General features: G+C 35.7%; 2 protein-coding genes across 2 annotated transcripts; one reads left to right on the top strand and one right to left on the bottom strand.

Annotated features, from left to right (window-relative positions):
- Positions 1-429: 429 nt before the first annotated feature.
- LOC135752345 (uncharacterized) lies at positions 430-11,607 on the bottom strand. The gene is made up of 6 exons (XM_073814438.1): positions 11,343-11,607; positions 10,956-11,247; positions 7,221-8,114; positions 3,850-3,974; positions 3,335-3,707; positions 430-1,943 (listed from the first exon to the last, which is right to left on the bottom strand). Exons 1-6 carry the CDS (start codon positions 11,493-11,495, stop codon positions 1,144-1,146), a joined length of 2,637 nt encoding a protein of 878 aa, XP_073670539.1. The 5' UTR covers positions 11,496-11,607; the 3' UTR covers positions 430-1,143.
- A 1,798-nt stretch (positions 11,608-13,405) lies between these two features.
- Positions 13,406-17,587, top strand: LOC135750670 (uncharacterized). Its single transcript, XM_065269634.2, has 3 exons — positions 13,406-13,727; positions 13,823-14,150; positions 15,550-17,587. The coding sequence occupies exons 1-3, from the start codon at positions 13,575-13,577 to the stop codon at positions 16,425-16,427; spliced, it is 1,359 nt and encodes a 452-aa protein (XP_065125706.1). The 5' UTR covers positions 13,406-13,574; the 3' UTR covers positions 16,428-17,587.
- Positions 17,588-18,469: the final 882 nt, after the last annotated feature.

The raw sequence follows: 18,469 nt of genomic DNA, 5'->3' as shown, positions 1-18,469 counted from the left end.
TTAAAATCGCCACTTTGTAGGTGTGTGCAAAAATGTGCCGTTTTGGGTGTGTCCTTTAAAATGCACATGAGCGGATGAAATTCAAACACTGATCGCAATGATGGTGGTTTGTTGAAATTGAAACTCAATTGTTCTGTGAATTATTTTCTCTCTGCACTAAATGGCAGTGCTGTGGTTGGATTAAGGGGTGGTTTTATTATAATAAGAGCTCCTTATGACATCATAAGGAGAGCCAATTTTCAACGACCTATTTTTTCAAGTGCTTGGAGAGAATGGTTTACCAAAACTAAGTTACTGGGTTGATCTTTTTCATATTTTCTAGGTTGATAGCAGCACTAGGGACCCAATAATAGCACTTAAACATGGAAAAAGTCAGATTTTCATGCCATGGCCCCTTTAATCATACATGAGACATTAATAGAAAATTATAATTGTAAAAAAATTAAATGTGGGAAACTACTTGTATGGGTAATGAGTTAACCTGGTAGCTATTTCAAAGTCACTGGCAGATGTGTTTCTTGAAACAAAATCAAATTTAATGTAAATATCTGTGTGTACATGTAAACAGTCCTTTTAAAATGATACTAAGAATGAGAACATGTCATGTGTCATCCAATTTTTTTTAGATTTGTTTTATTGTACTCTGATAAATTACAACATATATTGGGACGTGTTATGGTAATGAGATTATCAGCAGAACACAATTGTGTTCATTTTCATTTTTTTGTGATATCAAATTATATGTTTTAATAAAATCTTTACTGCCATAATATTGAGTGGTTTCGAATGACTCAACATAAATAAAAGTAAAGAACAAAGTAAAAAAAAACACAGATGTATGTTTCTACTCGGATCTATTAGATGTGTAGTAAGACGTTTTCTGACAGAAAATGAGTATTGACTAATATTTACTGAAGTCAAGAAGATGTGTCATTTTCTCGCTACAACCCTGAGTTTTGTCTGGTGTTGGCAAATATGTTTAATCAGATTATTCTTACATAAAAGAAGAAAAAATTAAGATCAGAAATAACTGGCTCCATACTCCAATCCACATAAATACTCTTGATAAAAACTCTGTGACATTGACCTCTACTGACAGAAAGGACTCTGGGTTTGACTGACATACAGATTGAGACACTACAATTATTTCAGTGTAGTTTGTTCTTCAGTATGTTTCTTCTGATGTTTCTGAAGATTTCCAGAATCACTGAATCTCTTTCCACAGTGAGAGCAGACATAAGGTTTCTCTCCAGTGTGAACTCGCTGATGTTTTCTCAGGACATCTGGTCGAGCAAACGTCTTCTCACACTGAGAACATTTGTAAAGTCTTTCTCTTGTATGAGTTCTCAAGTGTCTCACTAACGTGCCATGGCGACTGAAACTCTTCCCACAGACATTACAGTGATGAGGTTTCTGTCCAGTGTGAATTCTCTTGTGAAATGAAAAAGTACTTGGATCAGAGAAGCTCTCACCACAGTAAAAACAGAAGTAAGGTCTCTCTCCAGTGTGAATTCTCTTGTGGTATACCAGCTGATATTTATGACAAAAACGTTTATCACAGTGTGAACATTGGTAGGATTTCTCCCCAGAGTGTGTTTTTTCATGTGATTTTAAAGAGCTTGAATCCCTAAATGTTTTTCCACATTCACGGCACTGATAGGGTTTCTCTTTGGTATGTGAACGCACATGTTTCGTTAGATGATGTTTCCGGTTGAATCTCATCTCACAGTGAGGACACTCGTATGGTTTCTCTCCTGTGTGAATTCTCTTATGAGAATCAAGACTGTGTTTTGTGCTGAAGTAATGGCCACATTCAGTGCAGTAGAAAGGTTTTTCACCACTGTGTGTCCTCATGTGAACTTTCAGATGAGATAAGAAGACAAAATCCCTGCCACACTGCTGACAGTGAAACAACTTCTTCTTCAGTTCTTCTCCCTTCACATCTGAAAGAAACATGATCAAATCTTTTACTTTATAGTTTTATAAAGAGAAAAGAGCCATTCTATGCCAAATCAACCAGATGATCTCTGGATCAAATTTTTGACTCTTTTTCTGGAGAAAGTAATACTAAAATGATGATGAAAGGCAAAATATTAAATGCATTAAAGGGCCATCGAAAATGGGTACAATTTTAGAATTTGCACTTTTCTGGCATTATACTGTACAATACAGGGCCTCAAAATGTATATACCAAAAGACATTAAGAAGAAGAATCGAAAAGGATATTAGGATTTCTTAAATACCTCTTAAAGTGACTCTACATTTTTTTTTAAATATGCTAATTTTCCAGCTCCCCTAGCGTTAAACGTTTGATTTTTACCGTTTTGAAATCCATTCAGCTGATCTCAGAGTCTGGCGGTACCACTTTTCACCTTAATCTGATTAGACCATTAGCATCACGCTCATAAATAACCAAAGAGTTTAAATATTTTTCCTATTTATAATTTGAATCTTCTGTAGTTATATTGTGTACTAAGGCCCAAAATTAAAAGTTGTGATTTTCTAGGCCGATATGGCTAGGAACTATACTCTGAATTCTGGCGTAATAATCAAGGACTTTGCTGCTGTAACATGGCAGTATGAGGCGCCATATCATCACACAGCGCCTAAAAAGTCCCCTGCTATTGAAAGTTACCAAGGGGACTTTTTTCGGCTGCTGCATAATATCAACTCTGAGCAAAAAACTACCAGTGCCAATCTGTTTTTGCTTACTCCATTTATGGGCTTTCCCCCATAAAAGAAAAACGTTTTACGTGTTTACATGACCCCAAGTGTTATCAGGTTATTAAGCATAATCGGCATAAGAGTTACTCAGAAACTACTTATGATAGACATGAAAATGCAATTAAGATGAAAACATTAAAATATTTAAAAACCGACATATCATGAAAATCTGACTCTTTCCATGTTTAAGTGCTATAATTGGGTCCCCAGTGCTTCTATCAACCTAGAAAATGTGAAAAAAGATCAATCCAGTAACTTAGTTTTGATAAACCATTCTCTGCAAGCATGTGGAAAAAATAAGTCATTGAAGTTTGGCTCCCCTTGTGATGTCAGACGGTGATCATCTTATTATAATAATACCGCCCCCCCTTAATCTGCACCATCCAACCACAGCACTGCAATTTAGTCTAGCGATAAACTCATTAGCATTTTAAAGGACACCCCCAAAAATGGCACATACAAAGTGTCAATTTTAACATGCTATAATAAATTATCTGTGGGGTATTTTGAGCTAAAACTTCACATAAGCACTTTGTGGACACCAAAGACTTATTTTATATATTGTCCCCTTTAACCCATTACCCTTAACAGAAAACCAAGAAAAACAAACCTGAAGGAATAAAATCATCATCGTCATCATCATGACTGTCCTCTTCCTCAGTGTGATCATCTTCTGCTGTGGTTTCTCTTCTCATCTTCATCATGAGGTTCGTGCAGTCGATGAGTTTGACTGAACACATCTTGAGTTTGGTCTGCAGGATCTGCTGCTGTTCTCCAGCGTTACAGACAGAATCCAGAGACTCTGTGGAGGTTTGATCAGTAGATTCCTCATCCTGTAAGCCCTGATCAGTTCCTGATTTACAGCACATCACATCCATCATCAACACTAAAATACACAGAGACAAGACTCTGTTTACACTCAATAAAACACTCAAGAGAGAAAAACACTGAGGACACACAAACACATCACACGCGAGCTCTTTCTTTCTTTCTTTCTTTCTTTAGTGGGTTTATCTGTGGACTAAAGAGCTGCAGAGCGCCTCCTGCTGTACTGGAGAGAGAAGACACTCAACACTTCATTCATCACTCATTCATTACACAGGTTTGTATTACTTCTTATCTCACACGAGAAAACACAGTCATGAAAGGTTTTTCTACTGCACTGAATGTGGCAAATCCTTTAGCACCAAAAGAACTCTTGATGTTCATACAAGAATTTACACAGGAGAAAAAACATACGAGTGTCCTCACTGTGAGAAGAGATACAGACAAAAAGGCTATCAGAAGATACACATGCGTTTACACACCAATGCGAGACCATATCAGTGCAGTCAATGTGAAAAAACCTTTACAAAGTCAAGCATTTTAAAATCACACCAAACACTACACACTGGAGAACAACTCCATCAATGTTCACACTGTGATAAACGTTTCAGTCATTAATATTACCTAGTTTACCACGATAAAATTCACACTGGAGAGAAACCTTACGTCTGCTCTCACTGTGGAAGGAACTTTTCTGACCCAAGTACTTTTACAGTTCATCAGAGGACTCACAATAGAAAGAACAACATGAGGACTAGAAAATGATGACGTCATTTATATTTTGGGGTAATGTATTATGGTGTCAAACCCTGACAAAAGTCAGTTTTACATTAAGCAAACATCACTCAGTGGTGATAGACACATCCTCTTGGCATGAACCAATCACGCACTGTATGCAAATTAGTGTTCACAGCAACCAATTCTTATATGCTTTGTTCTCTCTGAATACTTAAGGAAAAGTTTGTAAATGGTTCAGGATGATTTTCTATACATAGAAATTCACCCCATGATGCTGTATCTTTGACACAGCGCCATGTATTTCATTTTATTTTGAGGAATCTGTAACCAGATCTTTATCGTTTTAGCAGGTATGCAATGGTTTTACATCTGATTGTTTCATATTCGAATTATAAATTGGCTTCTCAATTAAGTTTTTCCTACCAGGTTAATAAATTGTTATGTTTGATTTTATTCTGTGTTGCTATGTTGATACTGCAAGTAATAACGATGTATCTGTAAGGACTGAAATCAGGCTAGGATCAGCCAAAATTCCAGTTAGACGGTACCTAATGCGTACAATACATAGGTCTAAATGTACATGTGATTATATAAAACCATTATCATTATGCCGATTGGTTTCCGCCATTGGGCCAATGGATGGTTAGGTTATTTTTCCCCCTACAGTAAACTATACCTTGAAGAAATGTATTTAGTTTCTGTTGATAAGTTTAAGACCACCCTGCACCCTCTCAAGATCGAGATGGCATAAGTTATCTAAGTTGTCGTGAAGCTTCATGATCCTATTTTGCCATCACTAATTAACATCACTTTAGTTCATGCATATTTACATAATTATTATACACAGTTTACACACATATATGATGTAAACAAAACTTTTATTCTGTTATAGATTAATCGCGATTAATCATTATGCATCCCTAATTCCATGTGATATCCTAACTGAGCTAATAAAGTAATATAATGTTTAACAGCTTGTACAAAAAAATCTAAACAATTTAATGCTTCCAACATTTCAAAATTGAGCTAAATTGTATTAAATGCTTAAAAAGAAAACAAAACTATTATCCATGTAATAAATTCAAAATGAGCCTTATTTCACTACAAATATGTCAAGATTTCATAAATCCTGATTGCCACTATAAGCTCAAGACTAGGCATGGGCCGGTATAAGATTCTGGCGGTATGATAACCTTTAGCAAAAATACCACGGTTTCACGGTGTTGCGGTATTGCCATTGCAACACTAAAATGTGTTATTTTCAAATGCCAGGTACAATTAAGCCTTTAAATTATAATATGCTTTTAAAACATATATAATATTTTCGTAATGTATATTAAATGTAAACATCAAATCAATGACATGACTTCATGATTTAATGAATTTTGTACAAGCACAGCTCATACCTTGGAGACGGTATCACAGAACATTTAAGTGGTTTTGAAACCTTGACTGTTTTAAACCTCGGTATACCTTGAAACCGGTAACTGGCCCATGCCTACTCAAGACAAACCTCTAATCTTTCCGCTAATATGCGTGCAAATATCTTTGCATCATAGGCCGCCAGTTTTCTAAAATGAATAAATTCTTTCTGGATAAGATTGGATTCTTAATAGCCTCCCTAAATACAGCTAACAAAATGTGATCATTCGTTTTGAAAATAAATACTGATTAAATCGACTGATTAAACCATAATTCCTGAGTGAATTGTTATCTTTAAGTTTCATTACTTAATTTAAAGGAATCTTTTGTATGCACTTTTCATAGAATGGTACAAATTGATTTTTAATAACTTGTACACTATGCATTTGACGTCACTTGTCCTCATCTGTTAAAGCGGTCATATTGTGAGCTTTTTTAATATGTAAATGACTGTATTTGAAGTATGTGAAGTTTTAGCTTAAAATACCCCACAGATAATTTATTATAGCATATGTTAAAATTGCCACTTTGTAGGTACGAGCAAAAACGTGTGTCCTTTAAAATGCAAATGAGCTGATGTCACAAAAGAGGCGAAATCTGAACAACCAAATTTTTCACATGCCTGCAGATAATGGTAAGAGGTTACCATTGTGCGGAAGAGTACATCATTTGCTTAGGTGAAGAACAGACTGGCTGAAAATATTTTGAATGTTGCTAAAGGAATTGTCAAAAGTGAATCTTCTTATAATAATACCACCCCTTAACCACAGCACTGCCATTTAGTGCAGAGAGAAAGAGAGATAAAAAAAAGAATTGACAGCACAATTAAGTTTCAATTTCAACAAACCACCATCATTGTGATCAGTGTTTGCATTTCATCAGCTAATTTGACTTTTAAAGAACACACCCAAAAATGACACATTTTTGCTTGCAATTTGAACATGCTATAATAAATGATCTGTGGGGTATTTTGAGTTAAAATTTCACATACGCACTTGGGACACCAAATACTTATTTTATATCCAGTGGTGGCTGGTGACTGCCCTTCCGAGGGGCACAAATTCAAAATATATGTTCAGAGTGTCATGTGTGTTGCTCATGTCACTTTTATGCCACAATCAGCTTTTGATTCTGACCTTCATATCAGTGTGCATTGCTTGAAAAAGTTAGCCAATGAGTGAATTAAACAAATTGGTTTTCATTTACATATCTTGTTGGGTTTATGTGATTCAATCATGTTGTGTCTACATGAAGTATTTGGTTTTTATTTTAAGTAAACGTAATTGAGTAGAGCTTACATGTTCATTTCATGTTAAGAAACATGGGCCAATCATGTGGAACCACTGTCCATGATTGGATCAATGCCAATGAGCTTTTTTGAGAGCATAACACACAACTACATCCACTTCATTTCACACAAAATTATTTGCATTTAAGTTCACTTGACTTGTTTTCACTTAAACAACATTAACAAATACTTGTTTCCATTTAAAGCTATGTTCATTTAAGTGTTTGTTCTTCAGTATGTTTCTTCTTGTGAGTGTAAAAACCTCCTAAATAAGCAAATCTCTCTCCACTGATCAAGCAGTTGTAAGGTTTCTCTCCAGTGTGAACTCTCTGATGGATTCTCAGGACATCTGGTCGAACAAACGTCTTCTCACACTGAGAGCATTTGTAAAGTTTTTCACCTGTATGAGTTATCTGGTGTGCCACTAAATGTTCACGTCGCTTAAAATTCTTCCCACAGACATTACAGTGATGAGGTTTCTCTCCAGTGTGAATTTTCTTATGAACTCTGAAATGAGAAGGATCAGAAAAGCTCTTTCCACAGTGAGGGCAGACGTAAGGTTTCTCTCCAGTGTGAATCATCTCATGACATAGCAGATGAGATTTATGAATGAAACGTTTATCACAGTGTGAACATTGGTAGGATTTCTCCCCAGAGTGTGTTTTTTGATGTGATTTTAAAGAGCCTGAATCCCTAAATGTTTTTCCACATTCACTGCACTGATGCGGTCTCTCATTGGTGTGTGAACGCAAGTGATTCTTCAGATGAGGTTTGTGGTTGAATCTCTTCTCACAGTGAGGACACTCGTATGGTTTTTCTCCTGTGTGAATTCTTTGATGAAGTACAAGATTTCCTTTGGTTTTGAAATATTTGTCACATTCAGTGCAGGGGAAAGACTTTTCACTGTGTGTCCTCATGTGAGCATTTATATTAGATGTTGTTGCAAAATAATTCTTCCCACACTGCTGACAGTGAAACGGCTTCTTCTTTGTCATCATCATCTTCTTCTCTCTGTTCTCTTCTGAATTAAGTTTTTTCTCCTGAGTTTGTGCTGTCAGTCGCTCCTTGGATGTTGACGATGTTATTTCTTCATCACAACATGAATCACTCTTCTCATCTGAAAGTAACACAAGAGCATAAAAAAATTTGACTCATACTGCAAATCGCAATATGAAGAGAATAAATTGAGAATTCTGTATTATAAAAGTAAAATGATGCAAAAAAAATAGCATGGGCAAGATAACATTTGTAAGAGTGTACGTAAAATAAATAAGCATGCACAAAAACAGTGTTGTAAAGGGCGTAAATAGAGCTGTTAGCATATAAAAACAACTTTTTCTGAGGAAAAACAAGTGTCTTGTGAAACTGCAATTTCATATTAACGCCAAATAAGTATAATGTGTATTCTTCTGAACTCAGTTTTTAAATCCTACACTTTTGGCACTAAAATCCAGCCAAAAGCATCACAAGTCGGTTAACTTTCAGACTTTGCGTACTTTAAAAAACATCTAAATACGTTTCATTTTTGTAAGCAATTGACAGGAACAAGATGATTGCTCTGCTTATAAAAATAAACTTTAAGATTTCCCAGATTGCAAGAAATCATTGAAACAATATCATATTTGGACCCTCCATTAATATTGAAATTTCAACAAACCACATTATTGTGAACTGTGTTTCCTTTTGACATGTGTTTTAATGTTAATTTTTTTGTAGCTGTTGAAGCAGTATTTTAAAATACATCTGCTATTGCAAAGAAAACTGAAATCTATTGGGACCATGTCATTTAATTGTTATAGGTTTACTTAAATAATCGTTCTTGTGTGTGCAGTGTTAAAAATTGTGTAAAAGTTGGGTGATATTACATTGGAAGCAATGTCACATCTGTTATTTTTGAAATTATAAAAATACACTTAAATTCTGTACGCTGGATAATTGTTGCTGAATGTATCTTTTCTGTTAAATAACTAAAACAATGTCATCACCGCTCGGGAGCAGGCTTATTTCATGTAAACAAGATTAGTTTGTACCTTTTTAAGCGGATGTGATACGGAAAGTCTGACGCAGTCGCGTATTCTCCATTATACAAGCGCAATCTGCGTAAGATGCATGATTAATAGCTTTTCAAATTTAACACGTAATAAAAAAGGATAGATTAATTAAATCTTTTAGCGATGTTATTTAAAAAATATATAATATAACAAATATTCTTTTTCTGTACTTGTGCAACTTGTTTTTGTGTAACAGGTGTTTTGATTATTATTCTTAAAGGGATAGTTCGGCCAAAAATGATATTAAACCCATGATTTACTCACCCCCAAGCTGTCCGAGTTGTCTACAATGTCTATCGTTTTTCAGACAAACACATTTTCGGGTATTTTAGAAAATGTTTTAGATCTTTCAGTTGATTAAATGTAATGTTACGGGGTCCACGACCTTCAAGTCCAAAAAAAGTGATTCCATCCTTCAAAAATAAATCCAAACGGCTCCAGGATGATAAATAAAGGTCTTCTGAGGTTAATCCGCGTGGTGTTGTTGTAGAAATATCCATATTTAAAACTTTATTAGCGTAAATAACTACCTTCCGGTAGCGCCGCCATCTTAGACTCCTCTGTATTCAGGAGAGAGTATAAGCGTAGTGTACGCACTTTTTTTAGTAACTTATGACAATTCGGAGGGCGGGGGAACAGAGCAGCAGCAGAGAAGCCTCCGTAGGCTGCGTAAGCGCAAGTTGTAACAACTGGCCAATCACAACGTTGCTGATCAGTGTTTCTACTATCGATATGTTTTGCTTATTCTTGCAGTGCACAAACGCGCAGTGATCTCAGATAATTCAACCCTGCCATACTAATCATCAACAGCAGTGGTGTTCAAAGAACCAAATAAGCGAGATCATAATTAGCGAGAATTTTTTTTGAAAGGTGGAAATCAAGCTGCAAGCAAGCATCTAGAGATGCACGATAAATCGCATGCGATACCACCCTTACGAAAATTAACCATGGTTATATTGTGGTAAAAGTGTAGTAACCATGGTTTTTTGGTGTATTGATTACTATCAGCAAAACCATGGTTTTACTACACTAACTATGGTTTAACTATGGTTTTTGAAAACCATGATTGTCAAAACCATGGTTATTTTGTAGTTACTATGGTTTTACTACAGTAACCATGGTTTTTTGGTTTTAACTGTAGTAAAACCATGGTTAATTTTCGTAAGGGCACGCGCATCTTGTCAGTAATGCCGGTTCCTTGATTAGTATTAAATCACCATCAGCTGCCTTCAGATGGAGAGGCATTAACTGCACAGAGCCGTATTTCACTGACAATCGATGCAATTTCACATTAATTATCGCGGACGTATCGCCTGCGATATGTATGCGATATGGCCCAGTTTGTGGGGGAACTACGGCTCTGTGCAGTTAATGCCGCTCCATCTGAAAGCAGCCGAAGGTGATTTAATACTAATCAAGGAACCGGCATTACTGACGAGATGCGCGTGGTATCGCATGCGATTTATCGTGCAGCCCTAGATGCTTGCTTGCAGCTTGATTTCCACCTTTCAAAAAAATTGTGCATTTATTTTACACTTGCAATGTCACATACGCTCTCACACATTCTTAACATATCTTTTTCTAAATTCACACACAAACATTAAACCGTTTTGTGTCAGGACAAATATATGTGAGTGTTTGTTTATTGGTGTCAACAGAACCTCATCTTAGATCACCACCAGTGCTGTGGACCGGGACTTTGAAATGAATAAAACTAATGATAATAGTTATGATGTAACATTCTCAATATACCCCAACATTTTTATTATTATTTATATTGCATAGTTTATCGAATTGAAATGGACTAAAAATACAGTATCAACATAATCTTATCTTACAAAAATCTTGAAAGTTCTAGTTCATAACAAAACTTTTTTTATGGAAAAATACTGAATGAGAAAACATACCTGAAGAAATAAAACAATCTTCATCAGTGTGATCTTCCTCTGTGGTTTCTCTTCGCATCTTCATCATTAGGTCCCTGCAGTCGATGAGTTTGACTGAACACATCTTGAGTTTGGTCTGCAGGATCTGCTGCTGTTCTCCAGCGTTACAGACAGAATCCAGAGACTCTGTGGAGGTTTGATCAGTAGATTCCTCATCCTGTAAGCCCTGATTACTGTCACACACTGTAGTGTCCTGAGCGTCTGTGGGCTTTGACTCAGTATAACAGAGTAAAGTCAGACTGAGCTCGGAGTCCTGTGTGGAAGATTCACAACAAACACACACAGAGTAAGATTAGAAATGATTTGATGTTGTCTGATTCAGGTAAAGGATGTTTAAGCTGTACAAACCTCTCTCTTCAGTCCTTCATCTCCTCTTAACCTCAGCTTTGTCTCCAGTAACGCCACCTCTTTCTTCAGCTGAGAGATTTCTGTGATGAAATCATCAATATCCAGCATGGACAGATCAGTTCCTACTGATTTACAACACATCACATCCATCATCAACACTAAAATATACAGAGACAAGACTCTGTTTACACTCAATAAAACACTCAAGAGAGAAAAACACTGAGGATACACAAACACATCACACGTGAGCTCTTTCTTCTTCTTGTAGGCGGTTGGCAAGCCAAGTTTTGGTGCATTACTGCCACCAACTGAACTGGAGTCACAGCTTACAATTTTGGTTCCCAGAACGATCTGGGAATCTTAGCACTTAGTTCTTGGAATAGATACCCTCCCTGCTGGTTCCGCAGGAAAGTTTTTTTTTGACGTCAATAGAAAGTTCCCTCTAGGTTTAGGGAACGTTCCCCTAACCTTTATATTGTGATATTCCTGAATGCAAATAATAAAACAAAAAAATATGTGTTAAACACTGTTTATTGTTCAGAAAACATGAACTGAAGCTTATTTTTAATTTAAAAAAGACCTCAGCATCACATAATGTATTTAGATAACATTGTATTTTTTTTTTAAATATATACTGACTTCAACGAGATATAGAGGACTTAAAACAGATATTTATTGACAGATAAATAAACACTTTACAGATCTGCAGTTAGTTGCCAATCAGTTTTTAGATACAACAATATCAAAAGCTTCACCCTTAAATTCTCTTCATAAGACACTGCTTATAAAACAGCATAGACCAACATACTTCCCATGCTGGTTTGGTGCTGGTTTAGCTGGTGGTCACCAGTACCAAAACACAACATATTCTGGTCTTGTTGGTATGACCAGCATGGGATGCTGGTGCTGATATGCTGATGACCACCAGGTAAACGAGCACCAAACCAGCATGGGAATTATGCAGGTCGTGGTCACCAGCAAACCAGCACCAAAACACAATGCTGGTCTTGCTGGTATGCTTTTTTCAGCAGAGGTGTCAAATCAATGGGAAATTATTAAAATGTATTTTTGTTAACACATATTTAAGTTAACGTTATGAAGAAAGAGATAAAAGAATTCGCTAAAATAACCCAGCAGGCATTTCATCAAGGTAAAAGTTGAATCAACGTTGAATTACCTTTTTGATTTTGCTAATTTATTCAACGTTGAACAACAACTGACATTATTTCAACCAAATTTCACCGTTGAAGTCGGTCATATGTCTGCTGGGAATGTAATCTCTAAGGTAAAAAGATATGACAAATAACATTTCATTTACTTGAATGAGTCTTACAGCAGTGGGCATTAACTGTGCTGCTCTGGGAGCTTTACCAAGTTGCCTTGGTAGGCCATCCAATTTAAAAGTTTATACCACGGGTCTGTTGAATGCTGTATTCTGATTGGTTGAGAAATGTTCCATGCGTTTGCATTATTTTTCACAAACAATTTACCAGATGGGAACGTTAGGGGAACGTTTTGTGTTTGCTAGGGAGTGACAATAAGACAGCGTACAAAAACTTGCACTTGCAGTCAAGAGCGCATGCACGGGACAGAATGAAAGGGTGCAACATGAAGTATAATGAATTGCACTTACAAAGCATTTTTTATCTTTGTTAATGTCAATTTAAACATTTACTATTATTTAATCTTGTTAACATGAACGCACCGCATGTGAACTTACATGAACAAACCATGAACAGCTGTATAACGTTAACAAAAATTAACAAATACAATAACAAATGTATTTCCTTATGGTTAGTTCATGTTTAATAGGCTACAATAACTATGTTGACAAATGAGACGTTATTGTAAAGTGTTACCAATAATTGCATAGGCCTATAGAAATATTATGCTATTTTTTGGGGGGAGGGGGGGCTTCGGGATACCTCCCTGAAATGACTTTTTGCAGATTGGGATGTCTGGATGCCCATGAATGTAATAAATGAAGTGTTGAGTGTTTTCTCTCTCCAGTACAGCAGGAGGCGCTCTGCAGCTCTTTAGTCCACAGATAAACCCACGAAAGAAAGAAAGAAAGAAAGAAAGAAAGAAAGAAAGAAAGAAAGAAAGAAAGAAAGAAAGAAAGAAAGAAAGAAAGAGCTCGCGTGTGATGTTTTTGTGTATCCTCAGTGTTTTTCTCTCTTGAGTGTTTTATTGAGTGTAAACAGAGTCTTGTCTCTGTGTATTTTAGTGTTGATGATGGATGTGATGTGCTGTAAATCAGTAGGAACTGATCTGTCCATGCTGGATATTGATGATTTCATCACAGAAATCTCTCAGCTGAAGAAAGAGGTGGCGTTACTGGAGACAAAGCTGAGGTTAAGAGGAGATGAAGGACTGAAGAGAGAGGTTTGTACAGCTTAAACATCCTTTACCTGAATCAGACAACATCAAATCATTTCTAATCTTACTCTGTGTGTGTTTGTTGTGAATCTTCCACACAGGACTCCGAGCTCAGTCTGACTTTACTCTGTTATACTGAGTCAAAGCCCACAGACGCTCAGGACACTACAGTGTGTGACAGTAATCAGGGCTTACAGGATGAGGAATCTACTGATCAAATCTCCACAGAGTCTCTGGATTCTGTCTGGAACGCTGGAGAACAGCAGCAGATCCTGCAGACCAAACTCAACATGTGTTCAGTCAAACTCATCGACTGCAGGAACGTCATGATGAAGATCAAAACTGAACCCACAGACTCAAAAACTGAACCCACAGAAGATGAAGATAATACTGATGGAGTTGATGACGGCAATAACTTTTTTCCTTCAGGTATATGTCCCCCTTTTATTGTCATGTCAGTTCATGTTTCATTATGTGACTCATATCAAAAGACAGCTCTGTTGTAATAGTGCTTCTGTGGCAGTGATGTGATTATATATAAAAATTTGGACTGTAAGTAAGAGGTTGTTTCACATTCTTAAAGTTAAAAATATATACCGCTGGGCTGTGTATATGAGATGTCACAGAACTGTATACAGTGCACCACTTCACTTTATCCACTGTTCATTCTTGAAATGTCTGTAAAACTTAATTGTAGTTCACTGTGGTAAATTCAGTTGATTGGACATGATTTGGGAAGGCACACACTTGTCTATATAAGATACCACATAGGGTTGTAAAATACCAGGAATTTTCAAGGATGGACTCTTTCCATGGGAATTAATGGGAAAATATGGGAATAAATTGGGAATTTAAAAAATGCCTATAAGAGTTGCCTATAACAGTTAAAAAAATTGCAGAATAATTTTGTTTAAACAACAAGATTTCATGGAATTTTATATAGCTTTGAATATGAGTATTTTTTCTTAAAAAAAAACCTAACATTTAAATAGATTTCATAAGTGTAGGATATATTTTTAATTAGAAACTAATAAATAAATAAATGACTTGAAATGAAAATATCAATAAAAAGTTAGCCTGCATCACAGGAAAAGAACCAGAGTTTGTCCGCATGGTTAGGAAAAACTGAGCCGATGCACGCATCTTTACAAACATCTGAGCGATATTTTTGAGGTTTAAAAAAATCATAAATGAATATAACGTTTGCCCGCAGAATATGCGCTTCAACATTTTAATAAAAAAATTACTCTCTACAAATGATCACTCCACCTCACATGTCTGTCAATCAAGGACTAAACTAATTAATATTTATTTGAACAAGCCTTTCCTGGTCGACTAATGATTAGTGGGCAGCCCAAATTTATTTAATGAAAATATGATTTTTGGTCACATAAAATCACGGCTTGATGAGCCTAAGTATCAGGATTCTTCAAATTTTCAATTTTCTTGCACACTTATGACCAAACAAAATGTTTGTTTATGTTGGTATATGACATAGTTTATATACATTTCCAAATCATTCCCATAAAGTCTTGTTAAGTTTCCCATTTTGAATATTTCCAAAATTCCCCAGATTAAGTTCCCATGTAAAGTTTCTGGAAATGTACTGGAAATTGTTCATGCGACCTTTCCTTATTTAACCCGGATGCGTTAGCGTTCAGAATGGACTATGAATACTTTCTGGATGCACTGTATAGCACATCTAACATGAATTTGGTTGTAACTTTTTGTTATTTACTTTTTTACAGTTTATATAGTATGCATTTGTCACCCATTTTTAAGTAAAATTGTACAAAATGTATCCCCTTATGCTCTTGTTTTTTTTTAGATGTAAAGAGTGAATTATGTTGTGATGTAGAAATAACATCATCAACATCCAAAGAGCGTCTGACAGCACAAACTCAAGAGAAGAAACTTAATTCACAAGAGCACAGAGAGGAGAATTTGTTGTTTGACTGTCAGCAGTGTGGGAAGAATTTTGACTTTTTATCTCAATTGAAACTTCACATGAGGACACACAGTGATGAAAAGCCTTTCCACTGCACTGAATGTGACAAATATTTCAGAACCAAACAAAATCTTAAAGTTCATAAGAGAATTCACAGAGAAGAAAAACCATATGAGTGTCCTCACTGTAAGAAGAGATTCAACCACAAACCTTATCTGAAGAAACATGTGTTTTTACACACCAATGAGAGACCGTATCAGTGCAGTGAATGTGACAAAGCCTTTAGGGATTCAAGTTCTTTGAAATTCCATAAAAAAATACACAGTGAGGAGAAACTCTTCCAATGTTCACACTGTGGTAAACGTTTTCAACAGAAATCTCATCTGATAGTCCATGAGAGACTTCACACTGGAGAGAAACCTTACGTCTGCTCTCTGTGTGGTAAGAGTTTCTCCGATCCATCTCATTTTAGTATTCATAAGAAAGTTCACACTGGAGAGAAACCTCATCACTGTAGCATTTGTGGGATGAGTTTTCATCAACATCACATTTTAGTGAGACACCAGATAATTCATACAGGTGAGAAACCTTACAAATGCTCTCAGTGTGAGAAGACATTTGCTCGGTCAGGTTCCTTAAAAATCCATCAGAGAGTTCATACAGGTGAGAAACCTTACCACTGCTCCATCTGTGAAAAGAGATTTGCTTATTCGAAAAGTCTTCATAATCACCAGAAGAAACACAGAAGAACAAAGTAGACTTGAATCATCTGAGCTTTCTGTTTATTCATAAGGGGGTTTATTGAACTTTCATGCCGATTGAAAGCCGAAAACATTGTGTGTAATGCAATGGATGTAGCTGTGTGTCGCAAGGGATTTCAGATTATGGAAGGAGAACAAAACTGCAATCATTCCCGGGTTTCGGACACAATATGCCGGAGAGCATTGCTAGAGTATGAATATATCGTATTGCAATAGGTAGCATTTAAGTATTACCATTAAATGTAAACTAAATAACAGATTTCCAATCTGTTTCCAATGTATGTAAGATATTACCTGATAGTAGAAAGAAGGAAAGTTTAGAAAAAAGAGTGTCAGCATTGAGAACAGTAAGATTGGCCTAATGGCCAGAACACCAGAGCTCAGGTAAAGAAGAAAAGCATAGAGAATGAGCCAAGAGCAGAGCTCAGTGAGACCTGCCAGAAGAAGAAGAAGTTGAGAGAAAGCAAAAGCCCAGAACCTCTGAAAACATTGCCTTTATCTTCTATCCCTTGGTCATGTGCATAACCCAACATGAGACATTGAGAGCAAAGGAATGCAAATGCTTCAGGATGGAAATTGGGGTTTAGACAGAGTAATAAATCCTACATTTTTAATCTTGGTGTTTTTTGCAGAAAACAAATCAAAAGATTTTGTATTAAAGAAATTAAGTTGATGAAATGTTCTAAAAGTTTTTACATTATTAACTTCTTAAGATAAATCAAACGATTGTTTTGTCACTTTTGTAAGTGAGTTTTGATAAAAGTGTTTTCCAGTTAACAGAAAAGTTCTAAGAACCTTCCTTCAAATTTCCCAATAACATTAAGCCAACAAGTTTTTTTTTTTTACATTTTAGGAATGTTTATTGTTTGAGTAAATGTAAAAGTAATGTTACATTCTATCATATTCAAACGTTATGACAATGTCATGTTTTCATGTTCACACAATGTTTAAAACACCTGTTTTGTATATTAAAAAAAATATATTTCCTTGTTATGTAAATGACAGAGAAACATTTATTCTATTATTTTAAAACTGTTATAAAACATTATTTTGAATACTCTGTAAAATATTTCTGTAGAAAACACAATTTACTGATTAGGTTTAGATGTTGATGTTTTATTCAAAGGCACCATTATGGTGACCAGTGTTTGTTTTAGTTGGACATATGACACTGTGGTGCCAAGCATGCAATTCTATGGTGGTATTTAAATACTAATGTTTAAGATTTTCATCTAGTAAATTGACTTATTTACTCAGTGATTAATCTACCATCAAAATATTTTTGGCAGTAGTACTACAGTATGAAAGCCAGCACTCTCATATCAGTTTGTCATCCGGAAATTTTTAAAACGCTGTGCAATTTAAAAACACAAACATCAAGAATCAGTATGAGTATGGATCTTAACAATGGTGACGATCATCAAGCTAATTAAGATCACTATATGACCCTTAGAAACATGAATAACTTGTGAAACTTTTATTTATATTAATTCATTTCACACAGACTGATACATTTCAAATGTTTTTTTTTTCATTTTAAGTTATAACTGACAACTAAGGAAAATCCTAAATTCAGTATCTCAGAAAATTAGAATATTGTAAAAAGGTTCAATATTGAATACCCCTGGTGCCACACTCTAATCACCTAAGACCTTTAAATGGTCTCTCAGTCTAGTTCTGTGAGCTACACAATCGTGGGGAGACTGCTGACTTGAAAGTTGTCCAAAAGATGACCACTGACACCTTGCACAGGGAGGGCAAGACAAAAGTAACTGCAAAAGAGGCTGGCTGTTCACAGAGCTCTGTGTCCAAACACATTAATAGAGAGGCGAAGGAAAGGAGAAGATGTGGTAGAAAAAAGTGTACAAGCAAAAAGTTTAACCGCACCCTGGAAAGTATTGTGAAACAAAACCCATTCAAAAATGTAGGAAAGATTCACAAAGAGTGGGCTGCAGCTTGAGGCTTCAATAACCACTACACACAGATTTACATTTACATTACATTTATTCATTTAGCTGACGCTTTTATCCAAGTGACTT

The sequence above is a fragment of the Paramisgurnus dabryanus genome, chromosome 4 (assembly GCF_030506205.2).
Source record: "Paramisgurnus dabryanus chromosome 4, PD_genome_1.1, whole genome shotgun sequence".
NCBI classification, from domain to species: Eukaryota; Metazoa; Chordata; class Actinopteri; order Cypriniformes; family Cobitidae; genus Paramisgurnus; species Paramisgurnus dabryanus.
The sequence above is the reverse complement of the archived record's forward strand: the minus strand, read 5'-3'. Positions and strand labels throughout refer to the sequence as shown.